The sequence below is a fragment of the Pteropus vampyrus genome, unplaced genomic scaffold (assembly GCF_000151845.1).
Source record: "Pteropus vampyrus isolate Shadow unplaced genomic scaffold, Pvam_2.0 Scaffold67, whole genome shotgun sequence".
Lineage (NCBI taxonomy): Eukaryota > Metazoa > Chordata > Mammalia > Chiroptera > Pteropodidae > Pteropus > Pteropus vampyrus.
Window position 1 is genome coordinate 3,490,759 of NW_011888848.1, and position 25,348 is coordinate 3,516,106.

General features: G+C 37.9%; 1 protein-coding gene and 1 non-coding gene across 9 annotated transcripts in view; both read right to left on the reverse strand.

Annotated features, from left to right (window-relative positions):
* Positions 1 to 2,724: 2,724 nt before the first annotated feature.
* LOC111740759 lies at positions 2,725 to 2,843 on the reverse strand. Its single transcript, XR_002780737.1, has one exon. It is a non-coding gene; the product is annotated as a 5S ribosomal RNA (ribosomal RNA).
* A 1,007-nt stretch (positions 2,844 to 3,850) lies between these two features.
* The window catches only part of NPNT (nephronectin), an 82,321-nt gene continuing 60,823 nt past the window's right edge, over positions 3,851 to 25,348 (reverse strand). For 6 of the 8 annotated variants that reach the window (XM_011361473.2, XM_011361474.2, XM_023531364.1 and 3 more), the window contains 4 exons: positions 22,372 to 22,458; positions 21,798 to 21,896; positions 7,997 to 8,253; positions 5,387 to 6,605 (listed from right to left, as the gene is read on the reverse strand). In XM_011361473.2, the coding sequence (XP_011359775.1) occupies positions 6,495 to 6,605; positions 7,997 to 8,253; positions 21,798 to 21,896; positions 22,372 to 22,458 (554 nt within the window). In that variant the 3' untranslated portion in view covers positions 5,387 to 6,494. Of the gene's footprint in view, positions 5,170 to 5,386; positions 6,606 to 7,996; positions 8,254 to 21,797; positions 21,897 to 22,371; positions 22,459 to 25,348 lie in introns of those variants that run through there. The other 2 variants (XM_011361476.2, XM_011361477.2) reach the window with 2 other exon arrangements.

Here is a 25,348-nt window from a genome sequence, read left to right on the forward strand (position 1 = left end):
TCTTGCATATCTTTATAGATTTTTAGTTTGTGGTTACCATGCGTTTTATATATATCAATCTAAGTTTATAGCAGTTTTTAAGTTGGTTACTTATGTTAAAAAACATTCTAAAATCATTATTTTTGCTCCTCCATGTTTATGTCTTTGTCATTTTTACTTCTTGTATGTTGTGTGTATCCCTTAATTTAGTGTTGTAATTACACATGATCTTCCTAGTTTTGTCTTGTAATGTTTTTACTAGCTTTATAATTAGTCGATCCACTACCCTTACTGTTTGCCATTGTCGGTGAGATTTTCTTTCCTGTATAATTTTATTGATTTTTTTTTCTTTTCTACTTAAAGAAGTACCTTTAGCATTGTTTTATAGTATTGGTTTACTGGTGATGAACTCCTTTAGCTTTTTCTTGTCTGGAAAACTATCGCTCCTTCAATTCATAATGATAGCCTTGCTAGGTAGAGTAATCTTCATTGTAGGTTTTTCTTTTCATCCCTTCTGGCCTTCAAAGTTTCTATTGAAAAATCAGCTGATAGTCTTATTAGGAGTTCCCTTATGTGTAACTATCTGCTTTTTTTCTTGCTACTTTTAAGATTCTCTTTCTCTTTAACCTTTGACATTTTAATTATGTGTCTTGGTGTGGGCCTCTTTGGGTTAATCTTATTTGGGATGCTCTATGCTTCCTAGACTACTGCATTTATTTCCTTTACCAGGTTAGGAAAGTTTTCAGTCATTATTTCTTGAAACAGGTTTCCAATTCCTTTCTCTCTTCTTCTCCTCCTAGGACCCCTATGATGCAAATGTTGTACTTGATGTTGTCCCTCCCAGAGGTTCCTTAAACTATCCTCATTTTTCTTATCCTTTGTTCTTTTTTGCTGCTCAATTGGGTGTTTTCTGCTACCTTGTCTTCAGATAGCTCAATCCTCTGCTTCATCTAACCCAATGCTGATTCTCTTTAGCGTATTCTTCATTTCAGTTATTGTATTTTTTAGTTCTGATTGGCTCTTGTTTTCTATATTATTTTTGTATTTCCTATCCCTTGCTGAAATTCTCACTGAGTTCTTTCATTCTAATTCCAAGTTCATTGAGCATTCTTATAACCAGTGTTTTGTACTCTGTATCTGGTAGTTTGCTTGTCTCCATTTTGTTTAGTTCTTTTTCTGGAGTTTTGTCCTGTTCTTTTGACTGGGATATGTTTGTCTCCTCATTTTGGCTGACAGCCTGTGTTTGCTTCTGTGTATTAGGTAGATCTGCTAAATCTCCCGATTTTGACAGCATGGCCTTAAGTAGAAAATGTTCTGTGGAGCCCAGTGGCACAGACCCCTTGGTCACCTGGGTCAGGTGTTATCTGTGTGGCTCGCGTATACCCTCCTTTATAATTAAGCCTCAATATCTGCTGACACATCAATGAGTGTGTTTGACCCTCGGGCTGACTGGCTGTGAAGGCTGGTCACAGCTATAGCAGAAGAGCTGTTGCGGGCTTACCACGTTGAGCAGGAGTTGCTTTAGCAGGACGCTGGTGCTGGCTGAGGCTACCCTTCAGGTGTTGTGGTTGTGGAGATAGTTCAGTGGACTCTAGTGTTATTTGAGGCCAGCCACTTGGTATGTTGGGTCTGGAGCCTCTTGAGAGGGGCTCCACTGCAGGCTGTCAGCTGCCACTTGTGCCGGATTTGGGGCCGCTTTGGTAGGAGCAGTTGGTTTGTTGCTTGTGCTGGGCTTGGGAGAGGCTATGCTGTGAACCAAGGTCATCTGCCACTTGTGCCCGGCTTTGGATTTTTTTGATGGGTACTATGATGCACCCTGAGGCTAGCTACCACTTGTGTCAGACTTGTGGCTGCTTAGTTAGAACTACATAACAGGCTAAGGCTGGCCACCACTTAAGACTTGGGACCACCTGGTGGGAATCACGATACAAATTGAAACTGGTAGCTGCTTGTGCTGGGCTTGGTGTCACTTAATAGGAGCTATAACATATGCCAAGGCTGGCTGCAACTTGTGTAGAGTTTATGGACCTTAGAGTCTGTAGCATGATCTGAGGGGTGCTGTCATTTGTGTTGGATTTGCGGATTTGCAGACCTTTGAGAAAGTCTGCAGCACAGGCTTAGGGTAGTCACCACTCATGTGAGGTTTGCAGATCACTAGGAGCAGGTGAACAGTGTTAGCCAGGTTAACGGAGAGCACAGATTTGGCACCTACCTGCACCAAGCTGGCTGGGTGTTATGAGAGCTCCACAATGGAACAGTGGCCCTGCTTCTGTCCCCAGAGAGAGTTTCCCTGACCCCCACCCTTTCAGCCCTCGTCCTGAAGTCAGTCAATTTAGTTCCTGTATGTCCCTGGCACTTTTGCAGCTATCTCTGTACTAGAGCTTAGAGTGAGTAAATTTGTGAGTTTGTGTGCTGGCCCTTTAAGGGCAGCACATTGGTCTTTAATAGCCCTTTGCCTCTCAGCCACAATCCCCAATGGTTTTTTATAGCCAAATGTATGGAGACTTCTCTTCCTGCCACTGGTGGCCTGAGCTAAGGAGCTCATTGTGGGGCTGTGACCCCTCACTCTTCAAGGGAGGCCTCTGCAGCCAAGAGTGGGACCTGCCCATTCTGTATCTGTTCTACCAGTCTTTTTTTTTTTTAGGTGAGGCAACCTTTTTTTTAGGTGAGGCAACCCTTTTTTTAGGTGAGGTTGACCTCACAGATTGCAAGGACCTTGTCAGCTTACAATCCCTTATTTTTTTACACCTACAGCACCTGGTCTTCCTAAGTGGTCTCCCATCCAAGTACTAACCAGGCCCGACCCTGCTTAACTTCCAAGATCAGACGGGATTGGGCTTATTCAGGGTAGCATGGCCATAGACCTGTTCTACCAGTCTTGATGTGACTTCTTTATATCCTTATAGGACTTCTGTTAGTCTCGAGATTTTTGGTGATGGTAGTTCTATAATTTAGTTGCAATTTTGGTGTGATCATGGGAGGCATGGAATTCAACACACTTCAAAGCTTTCAAGGTACCACATACCACTTTTCAGAATAGCAATTTTGCATTTATTTACATGGCTTTGGTAAATGCCCATCTTCCTCTCTAGATTGAAACCCAACAAAAGGAAATCTGCTTTCTGTTGTGTCCCAGAGCCACACACATAGTAGGTACTCTAAAATCTATCAAAGAAATCAATAAACTGGACATGGAATCTCATACCTATCTGTTTCCTCCAACCCCCACCTCAAATAGGTTTTAAGAGGTTTAATTTCTTAACATACTCAGAAAATCTGAACTTGATCAGATCTCCTACGGATAATTAAGAAGAATCTCTGAGATAAGGGAATATCTCTAAGGAAACTTTTTTTTTTTTTTTTGCCTTTGGCTTAAAGTATGTATTTAAAACCTCAGTCTCCCAGCTAAGAGTTTCCTGAGTATTGAAAAGAAGGCGTTAAGCATATTCTCTATAATTTTGTAGGAAGACTAATTTTTAATCTTGCATTTCATTTTTTCTTTATAGTTTTCTCTATTAGAAAAGGTTATTAGAATGTGTGTAAAATGTCACAAATTAACAAAATCAACACTAGTAAAAAAAAAAAGGCTTTTCATTTATATTTTATATATATTTGTATATTTACTTATGACTTATCCTGCCTTTTAATAAAAGGATTTGAGGCAAATATTTACAACTGAGGTATAAGAAAACTAAAGCAATTTGCTAAGGTATATGGGTTATATGATTTGGTCCTTTCTCTTTGCATTCTGATTTCATATTTTATAACCTAAAAAGCATAATAATTTGGGCAATATCATTGTCTTCTATCATTCAATCAGTAAATAGTCTGCCAATTAAAAAACTCAAAACAAGAAGAAACAGACAACTGGTATTATTAAGTGTTTTTATTTACAAAGAATTATTTTTATTTGGCTGTTTGGAAAACCACTAACATTTTTCACTTTAGAAAACATTAAATTATAAACAAGATGTTATACAGTACTTTGGATAACTTCTTCCATCAGTTTAGTGCAATGTGTTATTGGCACCTAAAAGTGAAATTTTCAATTATTTTCCCCTTTCATTTCAATTGTGCAGTTTATATGACCAAAAAGGAAATGAATCATTAAAAGGAGCTCTAAGGCCATATTTTCTGGCCCCAACTCAAAGGCTCACTAATTTATACTCCCCCTTCTGCCCTGCCTCCACCAAGTTAAATAACAAAAGATACACTATTGCACTTGTTCAAAAAAATCATTTTGTAGAACTTGGGATATTCAATTGATAAGCGAAACTGAAGTATACCAATTAGGTGAAGGAAAAGGCCTGGCAGTTGTGTCGCGCATGGCGCTCTTTATCAGTAGCCAAGTCAAGTCGTCACACACACACTGCTAAGAGAATGCACCAGATAAAAATCTCTGTAAACGGTGTTCTTTCCTATGGTCTCTTTAAAAATCTGAAATATCCATTGAGCAAATGAAAGGGTTATACCTTTATCACAGAAAAAAAACAAAACAAAACTCTACCACATTAGGACACTGAGATACTAAAACATTTGTCCATTTTACTCTTTTTGGAATATGAATATATATATATATGCATTTTTTTTACTTTTTGTTTTAATACTGCTATGTTTGCCATAAAATGGGAGACATTTTTAGTGAGCCCAGCATTTGGTGGACTTTTCCCCTTTTTATTCCTCCTTTCCATTAGGAGCTGAAGAGGGAAATGCCTAAATTAGACCCTTGCCTTGTCCAAATTACTTAGTTCTGGAAATTTTAATTACACAGTAATAGGACAAAAACATCTTTTGGGAGATTCTGTAATCTGTTACTCTATCTTGAGGTAAGAACATCTTTAACCATCTTAAAGAGACAAATTTTTATCTAATTTTTAAAAATCCTCAAAAAAAAAAAAAAAAAGAAAAAGAAAAAGTGTCATACTTCTTTATAAGGGATTCCTCTTTAACAACTGTCCCTGCCAGGAAATGTTCCCTCATGCTCCAGTCTAAGCTCGTTTCCTCTTGTTCTATTCTTAGTGCATGTGGAGAACAGCTGGTCACCATCCTCTCTGTACCAACCCTTCATATACTTGAAAACCAGCAATGATTTGCCCCTCAGTCTTCTCTTCTCCAGGCTGAATAATCCCAGTTCCTTTAATTTTTCATCATAGATCTTTTTTTCCAACCCTTTAATCATCTTTGTGATTCCTGGCAAAAACAGCAGAAAATATTTGCATTACTTAATCAGAAATGAGGGAAAGCCTCAGTAGTATTTTTTCATATAAAGTTAAAATATGCAGGGAGAGAATATGTTAGTTGAGGGTTCTTAGATCTTAGAATTCTAATCTTGTTCTATGGCTCTAGCATGTGAATCCTATTCTAACACTTTCAATGCCTCAAAACATGGGACTTGCTTCCAATCCCATCCTGACATGACAGCACATGAGTTATGAGCTAGACCTGCCTAAATTTATACTGATTTAAAAATCAGCATGAAAATCTATTCCAATGGATTCCCCATGCTTCTCATCCTGCTTTCATAAACAAAATCTTTCCTCTGAAACAACCAGACCTTTTACAAAGCTTCTTACAGATTACTATGGAGACCATGTTATGGTGAGAGCTGTTGGTTTTAACTTGTAACCAGAAACAGTGAGGGTTTTATATGTTGACTGCAGTTTCTTCTCTACCCGAATGGTTTACTATCCTTTACAGGGATCAAACTCAAGGTCATTAAAAACTTCATTCCTCCACTGCAACCTGACATCTTTTCAAATTTCTCTTACTACAAATATAACGTCATGAAACTGAATAACATTTCACTATGTATTTTTAATTTGAGAGATCACAAGCTGCCTTTTCTCTTGCAACTAGAGTCTGTAAATATTAGGAACACATAACTACTTAATATCAATAGCACATTTACACAAATACAATACTACTAACGAGGAATTACGTGCTCACTCTACGTAATTGTCTTTAAAAGAAAAATACAGAAAAGAATAAATGCATTTTGATATGTTATACACCCTTCTTTTATAAAGTGAATGGCAGTAAAAGAGTTGGGATCAGTCCAGAACCAATAGTGAAGAGGAGAAACCAATTTCACAAGAACATTGTACAACACACCTTAGGAGAAGTCAATACTACTCATGGTACAATACTGAACAGAAAACAGAATGGCCATTTGCATGGATTTCTTTTGGAAAAGTCTCCTATAATTTGCTACAAGGAACACCTTGTAACCAGGATGAAGGATGGCATAGGTCACATAAGTCAAAGGCCTTCCTAAAAGAGACACGGGATTAAAGGTAATACCCAAAGATGGCTTGTATGTGTCTACAGATGCCCCTTCTATTTCAAGGAGAGTGTCACTGTTCATTGGGATTGCACAAAAGCAGGCCAGCAAGATGTGGGTCGACAAGCAGACTTTCTCCTGACCCATTGACCAGCTCTTCTCCTAGGCCTGATAAAGGGAGAAGACAGGAGGTGAAGATTAGAAAAAGAAGAGGGAGCAACATGGGAGTTCACTGCTAGTTGTGGAGTTGCTCATGTTCTTCAGAGCAGTGACCTTTTTTCAAGCTCACATCATCCAATCCAATCTCCCCAGTGTGACCACGCTTTTTTTCACCTTTGAAGATGACCTAAGGAGAGAACGCACACACCAGTCAAGCCTCCTCTGCCCTTTCCAGTGCCTGCTCATTTAGCAAAATAAAGGCAAATGTCCCCCAAAACTAAATAGTAAACTCAACAGAAGAGTAGAACAGTGTCCCCTAAGGCTTGCCTTCTGTAAAAACGTAAATCTCCAGTAAACTGTTAATCAGACATTACTCAGAATCAGTTACTCTTTAAAAAGCCATTCTAAACTGTAGTCTACATCATTTTAGAAATACTTATGGACAGTTTTGTCAAAGATTACCGAGGTCAGAAGTAAAAAGAGTGTGATGGAATGAATATAAAGGTACAGAAGTTGAGAGCCAAAAATCTGAAAGATCACAATCATGCAGCCTGTCTGATGTTTTCTGCTGCTTTCACTGGGTTCATAGAGCTTGTTACAAAATGGAATAGAATCAAATGCCATAATCCCATCACAGTGTTTTACTTATGTAAAGACCAAAAACTGCCACAATTCTTGTATTTTATGGAGCATCTTTGCTCCTTTTAAAAACAGAAGAAACCTTTCTATGCTGTGATTTGAAATATCTATTATCTTGTTTTATTTCTCTAAAAATATGTGTTAAACATTTTTAAGAAAAAGATCAGAGTAAAACAAAATTCAGGACTGATAAAAGCTGTATTGAATCCTTTCTTTTTAAAAATAGTTTCTAGAAACTATACCCATAGGCATAGATATAGAATCTCCTAATAGCAAGGTTTATAAGCATCAACATAAAGAAGGCACTTTTTTCCAAGTTCATTATTTTCATGAGATGTTATAGATCATTTTTTTTGCTATCTATGACTTGATTACTTAAGATAAAATTTATATATTTAATCAAAGCTTTCCACATCCTGTCCTGAATAGAATGGTATTTTCCAAACATTGTTCTGGGTTCCCACCCAAGGCTGCTTAACCATAATCTCTAAGTCAAAAGGAAAAAAAATGGATTTTAAAGAAACTTAAAAAAAAAAAAACAAAACAAAACACTTTAGGGTAACTCATGGTGGTCAAAGTTTGAAGTATAAAGAATAAAAAGAAAAGCAGTAACAGTTAGCTCACCACCCCTGCCCTCTGAAGTTTCTCTTCATTAACTTCTTTACTTTTTCAATTCCTAATTTTTTTTTTTCACTAAAAATAGGGGCTCTACCCCAGGATGGAGAGAGTGGTGGTGATCGCAAGTTGTAATAAAGAATGCACGAAGCAAAAAGTGATTACAGAAATAGGCAAAGAATGGCGTTGTCATGCCCAGAAGAAACACAAACCTTTGTCTGAGCCTGGGTTAATGAAGAGACGAAGTCTTCTTCGATTCAGACCCCAGAGTTCTCCTATGAAAGGAAAACCCCCCAGGTCTGCATCCTTTGTGGTTCTACTTACACTCTTGATGTCAGCCCCTCGCAGGGTGATCTGTGTCTGCCTCCAGCCATGGCCACCGTTTCTTCCCCACAGGGCTGCTCCATGGGCACCATGTTTTCTCAGAAACACCTGGAGCGTGCTGGAGTGCAGCCCAGTCACCTTGTGCCTAAACGACAGGCACAGGTTCCCTGAATGCATGAAGTGGCCAAGAGGTAGCACCAAGCGAGCAGCTTTTCCCCCTGGGCCCTTGGTTGCCGAAACTGTCAGATATTGTCCACCTGCAAGGGGAAAAGCAGGGCTGTGTATGTGCCGACATCCCTTCCCAGCACAAACAGTATGGACAGGAGTTTTACCTTTTTTTTCATTTTGTTTTGTTTTAATAAACTTCCAACTGTGACAGTCATTTGTAAAGAATTCCAGATTTTTGAAAGAGAAAAATACGCTGTAATTCTATGCCTGTCTTAAATTCCATGGTTTTATTGAAAATACTCACTCTACTAATGGGGAGTATACATTATGGCAAAGACACAGTAATTAGTAATCCTGACACTATGAATATTTCCAGTGGAATATGATCAGACACACACAGGCATGCACAAACATACACATGTTCACCACCCCCTGATCCTCACCAAGTTACGAGTACGTTGTCAAGTTGGCTGGTTTGCTGGTTGACTCTAAGTTGCCAGGGAGAATGTTCTATGTGTATAATTAACCTCCAGGCACTAGAGCAGACAGTGGTTTAAAGGGCATTAGATCTGTTTATTCTCTCTTCTATTATTATATTTTGTAATCTTTAAAGAGAGAACAGTTCTCTATTTTTTTAAATCTTTAGAGAGAGAACAGTCCTTTTTAAAACAGTCCTTTAAAAAAGTCAGCTTGCTGTTTATCCCACTGGACTGCACCTCGTTCCAGGAAGATGGAGGTGTATTCTGGAAACCCTCCACACCTTCCTGGAGCATCAATTTTATTTGGAGAGAAGTTTACAATGTTTTTATATCAAAACAAATCCGTAACATAACATACAAATTTCTAATTACATATACATGAAGACAAAATGTTAATAAAAACTGTGACTCTGGACAGGTCACTTTGTCCTCAGATCTTTCGGCCATGAAGTTTACCCACCCCCTTGCCCCAGTTGTTAAAGGAAATGCAATTAAGTGTGTAGGGGGTGAGGTGGGTGGGAAGTGTGAGCAGCAGTGATTGGGGAAGCTGCTCTTCAAGAGAGGGCGAGTTGCAAGTAGTATTTAGAAACTCGATCCATGTACAAATGACATTTGTCTCGGGCTGTTTTATTGAAGCCAACTGAAAAATACACTGTTTCAACACAGATTTATCCACAGGAAAATGTGACTGGCATACTGAACTCATGTATGTTTTAGTAGGAACCTCATATATTTTTCAGTTAAAAGATAAACTCTTATGTTTATATCAGACATAAGGTTGGGATGTCCTCCTATTCTGTAAGTGACTTCTTCAAAGTGCCCTCTGAGCAGTGATAGGACCAAATAGGTGATTTCCATGCACTTATTCTGTGCCAGAGTGCTCTGTGGAGGCATCGCGTGACCACTGCTAACAAGCCTGTGACATGAAAGCTTGTCTCGCAGATGCAGAGCTAAGGCTTTGAGAGGTGAAGTCAGCCTAGGCGTCGCCCAGCCAGTGAGTGGCAGGGTAATAATTTAAGTTCAGAACCGCCTGAGCCCCGATTCAGCACTTACTGCACTCAGACTGGAATCACTGGTTGCATGCTTCTCTATTCTAGAAGACTGTGAACTCTTTGGTGTCAGAACCAACCTTTCCCCCAAACCACTCCATTACATTCCCAGCGTATGGTAAGAGTTTAATGCCATTTGTTGAATAAATGATATTCCAAGAATACAGGGGGAAAAACTACAGGGAAATAGGTCCTTGAGTCATATAACTTCAGTCACCAACATACAATTTCTTATCTTCATCCCACCTGTCCCCGCTCTCCTCCCCCAAATTAATCCAAATGGTATTTGGGGCCAAAATATTTAGATTTTAAATGTCTCCCCATAAGTCAGCTTTTGAATCATCACAGGTATTTTGATTAAGACTAAAATATAAGGTTATTATAGTTAACCTGCAAGTTTTAAGAAAACGAGCATTATCTTAAGTCCCTATGGAATGTACACTGTTATCACTGCCAGATGCTGCCAATAAACAAGACAACCTAACAAACCAAGGCATCCTAATAAAAGTCAAATAATCCTTTTGTATAGGTATTTAAAAGACTAAAATGTAACACATGATCAGTGAAGCTACAATTTCGCATCATAGAGCTGCCCTATGAACATTTTTTGCAGTGTTATACCTTATTTTTCATAAATATATAAGCCATTTTTCTTTGTCAACAAATAGACATTTCTCACAGCTGCACGTATGCCATTAATAACCAATTTTTCACTGAAGAACATTTAAGTTGTTTCCAATTTTCACTTTAAGATAATACCATAAAATAGTAAGACAAGCAAAAAAATACTTGCAACACATGAAAAAGGACTAAGTTTCCGTTTTACATAAAAAAACTTACAAATAATAAAAACAAAAAAATAAAGGGCATGTTAGGGAAAAAATGACTTTTAAAATGTGAAAAGATAGTCGACTTGTAACAATGAAAGAAATTAAAGTGAAATGACCTTTTACCTATGAGGTTGATAAAGATTTTTAAGAGATTCTAAAAGCATTAGGGATGGTCCTTAAATATTGTTGGTGAGAGTATAAATTGTTATAACTCTTATGAAGGGCAATTTAGTAAAATCTATCAACATTCAAAATGCAAATTCCCTTTGATTCAGCATTCTGCATCTAGGAATTTATTCTATAGATATAGTCAAACATATATAAAATGATATGTGTACAAGGTTATTCACTACAGTATTGTCTGAACTGCCAAAGGCTGGAAACAACTAAAATGTTCCTCAGTAGATGGCTGGTTAAATACAGGTGGAACATCTAAGGAGTAATGGAGCGATAATCATAGTAAGAATTAGGGTGTTCTATATGTACTAATACAAGACAATCTTCAACAACAATGGCTTATACTATTTTAATGGTAACTCTGGGTTGGGCATTGCTTTAAATGCTTTACATATGTTGAATAGATACTATTGATTATCCCCATTTAAGTGACTTACTCAGGGTCAAATCTACTAAGAGGGGGTGCCAGGTTTCAACCCAGGCATTCTGGCTTCAAGTTAACTCTTAATATGGTTAAGTGACAAAAGCAAGGTACAGAAGAGGGCAATTTGCTCTTATATGGACCAATAGATCTTTGGTAAGATAACCAAGAAACTGGTTGCGTCTGAGGAGGGCAACTGGAGCCAGGGGTAGGGGACAGCTTTAGAGAGTTGACTTATGTTTCCATTTACAAGTATTTCAAAATAATGCTTTTTAATGCTGCAACAGACATACTTGTAGGTACACGCTGGCATACTTGTTATATAGTTTAGTGAATTCCTTGTAGCTGTCGGTAGCAAACAGAGCACTGAGCCAGTTGCCTTTAACCCTTGATCTCCAGAGATCAGGGTTCCAGGAAAAGGGCCCCAGGTCCCGCCTTGACATCTACAGCAGAAGGGTGTGTCATCAGGGCCATAGCTACATGCCTATACCTGTTGGCAACACAATTTTCCATTCCTTAGAGGAATGTATTAATTTCACTATCTCACGATTAATTTCAAGATTGAATGTGATAAACAAAACCTATTGAGCACAAGGAGGGGCAGCTAGCAAATGCACTTATTTTACAGCTGTTTCTCAAAGTTGTAAGTTCCTTTCATTGAGGATTTTCTTGGAGATATTAGCATATAAGAATATTTGCATATCTGGATCTTGGATAAGAAATGCACAACATTAAAATCAGTCATAACTGTGGAAATCCAAACACATATTCCTTCACAAATGAGATAATATAGATAGAAACGAACAATCAGCTTGATAATTAAAGAATGCACAGAAATAATTCATTAAATTGCTTGTATTCTTTTCTGGTCTTAGCATGTGATACACACACATAACACACACGCAAACCTCACCTTAACTTCCTAGAAGAAAAATAGGCAATTTTCATAAGCTTTATTAGTATTACTCCATCAGTACATGGTTAGTATTCCCCAACATATTCCAAAATGCCCATCTACAATTCTATCCTGACATATGCCATGCATTCCTACCCTCCTTCTAACTCTGCCCTCCTTTGGTTTTTCTATTTTTTTTCTTTTTTGAAGAAATTTTATTTTTCAATTAGAGTTGACATCGAATATTATTTTATATTAGTTTCAAATGTACAAGAGACTGGTAAGAAGACATTTATATAATTTATGCCCCCCAATTAGTCTAGTACCCACCTGGCACTATACCTAGTTGTCACAATATTACTGACTATATTTCCTATGTTTTCTTTCACACATTCATGACTATTTTGTAATTCCAATTTGTACATCTTAATCCTGTCATCTTTCTAACCCAGTCCCCCAACACCTCTTCCATCTGGCAATTACCAGTTTGTTCTCTGTATCTATGAGTCTGTTTCTGTTTTGTTCATTTATTTTGTTCTTTAGATTCCACATATAACAGAAATTATGTGGTATTTGTCTTTCTCTGTCTGACTTATTTCATTTAGCGTAATACCCTATAGGTCCATTCATGTTGTTGCAAATGGTAAGATTTTATTTGTTTTTCTGGTTGGGTAATATTCCATTGTATATATGTACCACAACTTTTTTATTGAATTGTCTATTGATGGGCACTTACGTTGCTTCCATATCTTGGCTATTGGTGCTGCAGTGAACACCAGGGTGCATATATCTTTTCAAATTAGGGTTTTAGATTTCTTTGGATAAATACCCAGAAGTGGAATGCTGGGCCAAATGGTAGTTCTATTTTTAATTTTTTGAGGAACCTCCAAACTGTTTTCCATAGTGGATCTACCAATTTTTAATCCCATCAGCAGTGCATGAGGGTTCCCTTTTCTCCACATCTTTGCCAGCACTTGTTGTTTGTTGATTTATTGATGAAAGCCATTCTGATGGGTGTGGAGTGATAACTTAATGGAGTTTTAATTTGCATTTCTCTGGTGATTAGTGACGTTGAACATCTTTTCATATTTCTGTTGTATGTCCTCTTTGGAAAAATGCCTATTTATTAGGCATTTTTTAACTAGATTGTTTTTTGCAGGGTTGAGTTGTGTGAGTTCTTCATAAATTTTGAATATTAACCCCTTATCAGATATATCATTGGCAAATATCTTCTCCCCTTCAAGAGGTTCTTTTTGTTTTGTTGATGGTTTCCTTTGCTGTGCAAAAACTTAGTTTGATGTAGTCCCATTTGTTTTTCTTTTGTTTCCCTTGCCTGAGAATATATAGCAGAAAATATATTACTAAGAGCAATGTCAGAGAGTTTACTACGTTCTCTTCTAGGAGTTTCACGGTTTCAGGTCTTATATTTAAATCTTTAATCCATTTTGTGTTTATTCTTGTATATGGTATAAGAAAGTGGTCCATTTTTTGCATGTATCTGTCTATTTTTCCCAAAATTATTTAAGAGGCCATATTTACCCCCACTATATATTCTGGCCCCCTTTATCATAGATTAAATGGTCATGTAGGCATCGATTTATGTCTGGGCTCTCTTTTTTGTTCCATTGACCTATGTGTCTGCCAGTATCATGCTGTTTGATTACTGCACCCTTATAGTGTCATTTGATATCAGATAGGATGATATTCCAACTTTGTTCTTCTTTCTCCAGATTGTCATGGCTGCTGCGGGTCTTTTATGGTTCCATATAAATTTTAAGATTATTCAAGTTCTGTGAAAAATGCCATTGGTATTTTGATAGAAACTGCAGTGAATATATAGATTGCTTTGGGTAGTATGGGCATTTTAATGATGTTAAATCTTCCTATCCATGAACACTGTATATGATTCCATTTATATGTATCTTCAATTTCTATTCTTCAATGACTTAAAATTTTTTGAATACAGGTCTTTTACCTCCTTGGTTCAATTTATTCCTAGGTATTTTCTTCTTTTTGATGCAATTATAAATGGGATTGTTTTCTTAATTTCTCTGACAGTTCATTATTAGTGTATAAAAATGCAATCGATTTCTGAATATTAATTTTATATCCTGTTACTTTACTGAATTCATTCATCAGTTCTAACAGTTTTTTGATGGAATCTTTAGGGTTCTCTCTATATAGTATCATGTCATTTTCAAATAATGAGTTTTATTTCTTCCTTTCCAATTTGGATGTTTTTTATTTCTTTTGTCTGATTGCTATTAGGACCTCCGATACTATGTTGAATAAAAGTGGTGAAAGGTGACATTTTGTCTTGTTCCTGCTCTTAAGGAAAATGCTTGTAGCTTTTCCCCTTTGAGTATGATGTTAGCTGTGTGTTTGCAATATTGCCTTTATTATATTAAGGTATGTTCCCTTTATTCCCACTTTGCTGAGAGTTATCACAAATAGATGCTAGATTTTGCAAAATGCTTTTCCTGCACCTATTGATATGATCATATAATTGTTATCTTTCAATTTATTAATGTGGTGTATCACATTAACTGATTTGTAAATATTAAACTAACCTTGCATCCCAGGAACAAACCCAACTTGATGACAGTGTATCATCTTTTTCATGTATTGCTGAGTTTTGTTTGCTAATATTTTGTTGAGGATTTTTACAACTATGTTCATCAGGGATATCAGCCTATAATTTTTTTTTGTAACATCTTTTTTGTAATGTTTCATAATCAAGGTAATGGTGGCCTCATAAAATGAGCTTGGGAGGCTTCCCTTCTCTTGAATTTTTTGAAATAGCTTGAGAAGAATAAATGTTTTTCTTGACTGGTAAAATTTACCTGTGAAGCCATCCAGTCCAGGACTTTTGTTTATTGGGAATTTTTTGATTATTGATTCAACTTTGTTAGTAGTAATCAGGTGGTTCAGATTTTCTGTTTCTTCTTAACTCAGTCTTGAAGACTGCATGTTTCTAGGAATTTATCCCTTTCTTCTAGATTGTCCATTTGCTGTCATATAATTGCTGATAGTATTTTCTTATAATCCTTTGTATTTCTGTAGTCAGCTGTCACTTCTCTTTCATTTCTGATTTTAGTTATTTGGGTCTTCTCTTTTTTGATGAGTCCAGTTAAAGGTTTATCAATTTTGTTTATCTTTTCAAACCAGCTCTTGGTTTCATTGATTTTTTATATTATTTTTTAGACTCTTTTTCATTTATTTCCACTTTGATCTTTATTATTTCCTCCCTTCTACTCACTTTGGGCTTTATTTGCTGTTTTCTAGTTCTTTTACATGTATGATTAGATTGTTTAAGATTTTTATTGTTGCTTGAAGTCCTTCTTAGGACTGCTTTTGCTGTGTCCCACAGATTTGGGGTCTGTGTGTTTTCATTTTTATTTGTTTCAAAGCATTTTTTATTTTCTTGATCTCATTGTTAACCCATTCATTATTTAGTTGCCTGTTATTTTTCAGTTTTCTTCTTGTAATTGACTTCTAATTTCATACCATTGTGATCAGAGAAGACGCTCAATATGATTTCAGTGTTCTTAAATTTATTGAGACTTGTTTTGTGGCCTAATGTGGTCTTCTTGGAAAATGTCCCATGTGCACTTGAGAAGACTCTATACACTTGCTTTGGGGTGAAACACTCTAAAAATATCAATTAAATTCTGGTCTGGTGTTTCATTTAAGGCCAATTTTCCTTGGTGATTTTCTGTCCGGAAGATCTGTATATTGGTATCAAGGAGTGTTACAGTCCCCTACTGTGACTGTATTCTTATTGATCTCTCCCTTTATGTCTGTCAATAACTGCTTTAAATATGTAGTGCTGCTATGCTGGCTACATAAATGTTTACTAGAGTTAGACCCTCTTATTGGATTGTTCTCTTTATCATTATGTAATGCCCTTCTTTGTCTCCTATTATCACTTCTGTTTTAAAGTCAATTTTGTCTGACATAAGTATTGCTACCCCAGTTTTTTCATTTCCATTTGCATAAAATCTCTTTTTCCATCCCTTTACTTTCAGCCAGTAGGTCTCTTGTAGACAGCATATGTATGGGTCTTGTTTCTTATCCATTCAACTACCCTAAGTCTTTTGATTGGAGCATTTAATCCATTTACATTTAAAGTGATTATTAATAGGTACATAGCTATTGCCATTTTGTTATTCATACTTATGTTCTCCGCCTCCCCATCCCCCATAAAGTCCCTTTAACATTTCTTGAAATACTGGCTTGGTGGTGGTGAATTCCTTTAGCTTTTTTATGTCTGGGACACTCTTTATCTCACCTCCTATTCTAATTGATAGCCTTGCTGTGTAGAATAGTCTTGGTTGTAGGTCCTTGCTTTTCATCTCTTTGAATATTTCATGCCAATACCTTCTGGCCTGCAAAGTTTTTGTTGAGAAATCGGCTGACAGTCTTATGGAAGTATCCTTGTAAGTAACTAGCTGCCTTTCTCTTGCTGATTTTAGGATTCTGTCTTTAACCTTTGCCATTTTAATTATGATGTGTTTTGGTGTGAGCCTGTTGGGGTTCATCTTGTTTGGCACTCTCTGCACATCATGGATTTGTATGTCTATTTCTTTTGCCAGGTTAGAAAAGTTTTCAGTCATTTCTTCAAATAGGTTCTCAATCCATTGCTCTCTTCTCCTTCTGGTACCTCTATGATGTGAATGTTATTATATTTGATGTCCCAGAGGTCCCTCCAACTATCTTCATTTATTTTTTCTTTTTGCTGTTCTGATTGGGTGTTTTCTGCTACTTTGTCATCCAAATTGCTGATTCAGTCTTCTGCTTCCTCTAAACTACTGTTGATTCCTTCTAATGTATTCATTTCAGTTACTGTATTCATTTCTGACTGGTTCTTTATGCTTTCTATGTCTTTTTTATGCTTACTATCTCCTTGTTTACATTTTCACTTAGATCATCTACTCTTCCTCTAAGTTCATTGAGCATCCTTATAGCCAGTGTTTCAAATTCAGTATCTGGTAGGTTGCTTGTCTCCATTTCTTTTAGTTCTTTTTCTGGAGTTTTCTCCTGTTCTTTCATTTGGGAAATTTTTGCTCATTTTGGCTGCCTCTCTGTTTGTTTGCATGTATTAGGTAGATCTGTTATGTCTCCCAGTCTTGGCCTGGTGGCCTTATGTGGTAGGTGCCCTGTGTGGCCCAGTGGCACAGTCTCCCTGGTCACCTGTACCTGGTGTTCCAGGAGTGTTTCTTGTGTGGGTCGTGAGTGCCCTCCTATTGTAGTTGAGCCTTGATTGCTGTGAGATTGATTAAGACTGACTGGCTGTGAGGATTGGCCACACCCATAGTATATGATCTGCTATGTGTGGGCTGACCTCACGGAGAGGGATTCATCCCGGTGGGTTTATGTGCCTATTGAGACCACCCTTTCAGTGTGCCACTTGTGGGACTAATCAGGTGGTGCTCTGTTGAGGTCTGATGCCAGCCTCTGGGTGAGTTGGTTCTGGGGCTCCTTGGGAAGGGCTCCCATGCAGGCCAAGGTCAGCTACTGCCTGTGACTGGCCTGGAGCTACCTAGTAGGAACTGCAAAGCTATCTGCAGTTGTTCGCTGTCTGTGCTGGACCTGGAGGGAAAGGCCACACAGAGAACCAAGGCTGAGTGCCCCAAGTACTGGGCCTGGAGCAGCTCAGAAAAAAGCCCAGGGCACCACAAGACCTGAGGCTACCTGCCCGTTAGGCTCAGCAGCTGACAGAGCCTTGAGGAGTATACGAGTTGGATGAGGTGTGGTCCCAGGGAGTCCCCAGGGTGGGGTGTGAGTCATGTTCCCCGGGTTAGTACAGAGTCATATTTGGTGCCAGTGCCATGCCTGTGGCCACTCAAAAGTCTCATATCACATTGAGGCCAGCTGCTGTTTGCTTCTGGCCCACAGACCCCCAAGATTTGTCCAAGGAATACTGCAGCTCAGGCAGGGGGTGGTTGCCTGCCACCAAGAGTTTCTCTGGAAGCATGTGAGCCGAGGCCTGCTGACTGCTCCTGAAGGAGCCTTCTGCCAAGGACACAGGGTCTGGTTTCTCAGCCATGAAAATGCCTCAGGCAATGCACAAGTTGTGTGGGGCAGGGTCTCACAGAGTTGCCAGGGTGGAGTAAGCAGAGTTCACCAGGTCAATGCAGATTCAGATTTGGCTGTGTGGGGAGAGAGCTCAACATCGACAAGATGGTGCCCACCTAGGCTGCATGAGAAGAGGGCTCAACACAGGGATAGTGGAAGCTGTCCCTCCAGCCCTCACCATGAAGCCACACAATTCAGTCTTTTTCTGTATGTCTCTGGCACCTCCCAAACTGCTGTCCCTAGACTGGAGCCCAGGTGAGTGTCTGTGAATGAGTGAGTCTGTATGCAGGCCTTTTAAGAGAATGTCTGGGTTTTCAGCAGCCTTCTGTCTCATCCGGATGGTCAAAGTCTCTGCTGATTTTCACAGTCGGATTTTATGGAGACTCCTCTTCCTGGTACTGGAATCCTAGTCTGGGGCCCCTCACTCCTCTGGGGAGACCTCCACAGCTGAGATATCTCTCCCTATGCTCAGTCACCCCATACATGTGCAGGGCCAGCCCATTTGGCATCAACCCCTTCTATCAGTCTCAATATGGCCTCTTCTTTATATCTTTAGTTATAGGAATTCTGTTCAGCTAGTCTTCACATGGTTCTCCAGGCTGACTGTTCTATAATTAACTGTAACTTTTATGTGGTCATGGGTGGAAGCAAGCCCAGCATTTACCTACTCCACAATCTTGACTGGAACTTTCTTCCCATTTTCCAGGCTGGAACCCTGCTGCTCACTCATCTCCTGGGGATTACCTGGGCATTCCACTCTGAGGCAGAGGCTCTCAGAGCTGGTATAAGAGGTTTAGTAATCCAACCCTCACCCAGTGCTCAAAACATCAACTTGCCATATGTGACCTGGTCGAACACCTCTACAGACAGAGAACTCCTTACTTCAAAGTCAGCCTAAGCTCTTTTTGGACAGCTCTGACTATTGGAAAGTTCTTTCAGAGAGTAAACTAAAATCAATCTCTCTGTAGTTTTCACCCACTGATCTGACTCCCATCTTCTATGGTCACAGAATAATAGTGACAGATGTTGTCCATCAAGTAGTTGAAAAGCAGCCCTGCTCCATTATTTCTTCCCAAGGCTAAAAACTTTTCTTCCCGTTTTTCTGCAGGCTTTGAGACACCTTTCCATCCAGGTTATTCTGTGCGATCTATATTTATCTCTATTCTTCTCAGACCAGAAAGAACCCACCAAAGTAGAATTTCCATTCTGGAAAAAATACCATAGTTCTAGGGAAATGACCCAATCTTTTGGCAGAAACAACACAGGGGTCACTCACCTATTTCATTACCTGCTAAAACTCTGTAGTCTCTCACACTTACTGGTAAGGCACTTCTTCTCCTCCCACAGCTGCATAGTTGGTTTCTAGACCATGAGTCATACCTTGTATCCATCCCCATTAGATTTCAACCTCTTCAATGTGACCTATTGATCTAATCTTTTGCAGCTGGTTGTGTCTGTCAACAGTCACTTTCTCCTCTGGCTTTGAGCCATCTACAGTTTTGTTAGTATGTCTTGCATATCCAAATTCAACATCCAGTTCATCCAAGTCATTGATAAAAACCTGGAACCACTCCAAAAGAGCATCCTCCAGAGCCAGTCATCAGGACCTATCCTGTCACCTCAGCAGCCACCACTTCCTTTTCATCTGTTCTGCATTTAAATGATCATTTCCAACTTTTTTTTTTTTTTTTTTTTTTGCCTGTCATTCTAACTTACCATCCTCTTCTCATTTTTCTATCAGAGAGCAAGTAGAATTTGGGTCAAAACAAATTTAAACATGTACACATGTGATGAATAATAAATGTTAAAAAGTACTAACTTGGTTCTAAAACAGTCTATGTAAGACTTAATTTTTAGAATTTGAATATCTACATAGATATGTAATGGATTCTTCTAAGTTTAGCATGAATTACTCTCTCCAATGTACCTTGCTTGAAAGTTATTCATTGTAACCATGAACATTATTCACCATTCTATCACACATTGCTGCTAAAGATCCCTCCTTCTGTAGCAAAATACTCCAAGTCATTGGTCATTCAAATCCCCAGGCCTGAGATTGACTAATCAGATTATGCATACTACCTCAGCAGATTGAGGCCAGACTTTGATACAGTGAAAACCCCAGAATAATGCTACAGATGTTCTGGACACTGAATTGCCAAGGAGGCTGTACGGGCAGTAAAGAGGGGTCTAGAGGTAAAGTCCATTCTTTAGCTCTATGGCCTTAGGAAATTTATGTAACCTCCAGGCTTCAGTATATCCTTTGTAAATTAAAAATATTACCTGCTTCACAGGGTGGATAGCAGGACAGTAAATAAATTTAATAAGATGATAAATGAGTCAGGACTATAGTAGTATTAAAAAATGTTGGTTTCTCTTTAATTCACAGATATGTGTGACATTAATAATGTTGTCCTGCTCAGAGTTAATCTGCAATGAATAAGAGTTAATACAAATGTGAGAATGAGAGGGACTGCATCATGTACATGCACATATGTGTGTCATTAAAAATAACTGTATTGCTAAAAGAAATCTAAAAGACCTATTTGAATTTATTGAATATTAATATTTTTAAAAGCCTGCCTCAAATTTTCATTTTTAAACATCTCTAATATTTCAATCTTAGGGGACCTAATAAATATATTTTGGACTAATATTTTAATACCTTGCTACTCAAAATGTGGATCAAGGATTAAGACCATAGGTATCCCCAAGGAGCTTGTTAGAAATGCATCAAAATCTACACTTTAACAAGACCCTCAGCTAATTTGTACAAATGCTGAAGTTTGAGAATAATTGGTTTAAGAGAGCATATCCTCTCTCAAGTTAGCTTTTGTGTTTTGTGCCCTTCTATATAATACCTAGGAAAGTATTTAAGAACTAGGCTTTTAAAGCTAACATACCTTTTCTTCATGACTTGTGTCTTATATTCTTAAATCTAAAGTAAGGAGTATAAAAAGGAAAAAAAGAAACCAAACTCCTCATCCTTCCATCAAGCTGACCTCATCCATAAAAGATTTAATTACTGAGGGGAGGGAAAAACCAACAATATGTAGCTTTGCTTCCTTAAATAAGATGACAAAACATCTTGTAAATTCTAAAACTTTAGATTAATAGAAAGTGCGCAATTTGAAAGTCTGCTAATTTTCTCCAGAACTATGTCTAAATCCACCTTGCTAATAACATTCTCTAGTGAAATAAGTGGTGGTAATTTGTAACTAACTTCTCCAGCATCCAAGTTAGATTGAAATTTTTTACAGGAAAGTTTTCACAACTTCACAGAAATTTCACTGTCTCCTTCAATTATGTCTCAAATCATTTTTTAAAAAAGGGGTGGGGGTACATAATTGAGAAAAACGGAGACTACAACAATGGCTGATGTACTTCTTATATGCTTGGGAATGAGGCTCTACAAGTAAGTTGAAAATTATGTGTTGAGTCTATATGTTTTATTTACCAAGCTTTTTGGGAGATATTTGATGGCCTTTTAATTAACTACTCATTTTCTCATAATATAATTTTAGTTGACAGATAACAAATGAAGTTCACTTAAAAAACAGAATATGAATGCTAGACAAGATCTTTCTTTACTCTCTGTTATGTAAAAACAGAGATGTATTATAAAGTATACTTGATTAGCAGAACTACAATCTTCCAATAGGATCACACTAAAATGTGTCCTGGACTTAGATAACTGGTTTTACCTGCTGGATCCCTCACTGGTTCCCAGTGCAAGTCATTGTCTTTTTCCCTAATCCATCCACAAAGCCCATGGTCAAAATTACAGCTGTGTATCAGGACACCTGCAAGGAAATGACCAGAAAGATGTGTAAACCACAAACCAACAACTAACAACAGAAATGCACTTGTTAACAAAGTTATCTGTGCAACAAGTCTTCTCTCCTATCCACACTTAACTAACTCACCAGAGCTCTCCAGGAGATCAAAAGAAAATTACATGAATCCTTTCTCAACACAATTGTGTGCTCAGCTTTAAAAAGAGAACACACAAATGCTGCCCAATTATGACCTTGTTACATCACTTGTAAAATATGATTTCCTTCTCGTAGTTTAAATGCTGCTTTAATATATTTTTTAAAGAAGATAACGACTCTATTTTTGCTCAATTGATTTAACTACAGAGAAAACCAAGTTGTAAAAAAAAAACCTATAATTTTTCCAGATGTAACTAAATAATCTACAATTTAAGTTTTTTCACAAAATGAAGGGAAACCATAAAATGTCATTATAATGGTACTAAGAATATAAGTATCTCACCTGGATCATCCTTTGCTTCATCGTCTGCACTGACTCCTCTTTCAATTTCGAGTATTTCAAACAAGTCATTTGAAGGCTGCCGTGGAACTATAAGAGAAAGACGTTTTGTTTTGTTTTGATGAGGTGCTGACAGAGGTCATGCTGCTTTAACAAGGGGTAAGGGGCAAGACCTGGACACTCACTCATTTGGAAGAATCCAAAATATGAAGATTCATAAAGTTTGTTCTGCAGTGATTTATACTGAAACAGTTAGCTGGGTACAAATAATAAATGGTTTTCAAAAGTTTCTAAAGTTCAACATAAAAAATACATAGAAAGCTCTTCACTTGGAAAACACATTTTAAAAGAGCTACCAATTTCTAGTAAAATATGCATCTCTATGAAATTCAAAAATTTATCTCTATAAAAGATACATTATAAACGCTAAATTAAGGACATTTTACCTAAAAATGCCTGCAACTGCAGTGAACAAACCGGTTTGGTTTTCTAACCACAGCACCGACTGCAGTGAACTCTGCACACTGGTGCACTCTAACTTGGATTTCTTACTCTGGCCTTTCTTGCTTACGCAGGTGCCCTGGCTCCTTTAAGATCAAATCCAAATGCCTTGGTGCAACATTAACAATTCCCACCCCAAAGTACACAATACTGCCCAAACATGTCATTCACTTTCTGACACCCGTCCCCAGCCTGGGATGCTCTCTTCCTGGTAACTAACCCACCAAATGCCCCCTCTGTGTTCCTTGCCTAGTGTAAATATCACTGCCTGGGTGAACATTTTCATGCCCCAGGCAAATTAAATTCTTCCCCCTGTAGTCCCTGAAGGCTAGTTTCCACACCTCTATTCCACTCTTTCATAAAGAACTGCAGCTATTTACACACATGTGTGTATCTGTCTCTCTGCTTAGCCTCTGAGGTCCCGGAGGGCATCAATCATGTCTTATTCATGTGGCATTTCCAGGGCGTGACCTGGTGACAGTCACTCAGTATTCACTGAATGAATGTGAAGATCTTGTTAAGAAACCCTTGCACTTTGTCAAGCCTTTTCCTCCATGAAACAAGTGAGACAGCGCTTAATCCACTTTTTAAAAAATGGATTCATTTAAATCACTAATTATTAATTCATTTAATGTGTATTTGATTGCCACCCATATGCCAAGCACTGTGGAAGCCAGAGGAGACAGGGTGAAAGGGGTAAACAAGACCAACAAGGACCTGCCTGGCCCTCATGGACTCTGCACCTTAATGAGACAGACATTAAACATGAAGATCAATGAACGTGATGATTCTGAATGCTGATAAGGGCCAGGAATGAAAACACCAGATGATAACATTGAGGGTGACTAGGGTGGGAATGGTGCTGGTGTAGAGTTCTTGGCCAAAGCCCAGGATACTCCCTCTTCTTTGACAGAATTTAATTAGCTCTATTTTCATAAGGCAGGGAGTAAAAGGTGTAGAACACCAAGGAGCAGACATTAGTCAAAGGGTTCTTTTTCAATGATGCTTGTTATTTTTAGCAATTTTTTAAAATTAACAGTCCTATAATTGCATTTTTTTTAGCTTATGGCTTTGAAGTTATTACCTTTTCCTTTGACACCAAAAATGACTGACAGTGGTGACATCCAATTACAGCTTTCCTTTCCTTGTTTGGAGCTCTGAGACGATGACTGCCTCTTATCTACTAGTGATAATATAACGCTATAGGCAAGGATGCTTCATTTCTTGTGACAAAGTTAGAAAAATTTTATAGAACTATTTTTTGTTCCCTTATCTTGTAACTTATAAAAATTACCTCGGGATTGGAATGGCTCAAATCTTATGGTACCATGTTCTAGGGGCATTATGATAATTTGTCAGCTTTTTCTTTCCAGATCAAAGATTGTCAGATGGCAAAGAGTCTTGGTGTAGGTGGGGAGAATCATCCCAATGTTTCCTGGTACAAGGGGGCCTGTTTTACAAAGGGAGATCAAGGAGATCCTCTCTGAGGAAGCACCATTGAGACAGAGAGGGGAAGGACACAGACCCTTCCAAGTGGAGTGTCAGGTGAGAGAAGAGGTGCTTTTCAGGCCTCTCATATAAAGAGAGTGCTCGGAACAGTTAGAGAAAGGCATTCAGAGAGACCGGAGGATGCGGAGAAATAGCAAAAGCGGCCTGGGATGAGGAAAAAGAGAAAGAAAGAGAGAAGAATACACACTTGGAAAATAGCAACCCAAAGAATCAGTCATTTAACACCTTGCAAAGTGTCAGATGATTCATTAGTATTTTAGATACTGGGTTTCCAAGAACTATTTAATTAAGCAGATGATTATAAATATATATATGCCTTCATTGCAATTCATTGGGAAACACGCCAAGAAATGAAGAGACCTGAAATGCTCAGCAGCCATTCTTACAATTGGGTGTGCTCTACGCTGTTACTCCGCCATCTTAGTTAACTCTCCTTCCTCACACATACCAGTACAGATCACTAACAGCGACCCACTGAAGGGACAAAAGAAGGTGTACTACCTACTCCCTGGTATATTTATTTATGGGAAGATATTAAGCAAAATAAGTAGTGGAAGAAATCTTTTCAGCAGTATGATCTCAACTACGCACAAGAAAAACGAACAAAAAAAATCAGACTAGAATAAAGAATGGTAAGAAATATACCAATATTGCCAATAGTGGTAGTCTGAATATTGGAAATGAAAGTGATGTTTTCTTGGTTTGTTTTGTCTTTTGTAATTCTATATTTTTAAGATTGTTTATTGAAATAATTTCTATTATAGAAAAACTTACCTAAAGCATTGAAAGAAAAGAGTTCTCTCAGAATCCATATACAGACCTTGCCCCATAGCAACTATGTCTGTTATTTGTGTTTTGAATGCACGAAGAGAATTCTGAAAACAGGTTTGATACCTGCTGTTAAATATTTGGCTATGAAGTTGAAATATATTTGTGTAATTTGAGCATATTCTTTGATCCACAGAGCTAT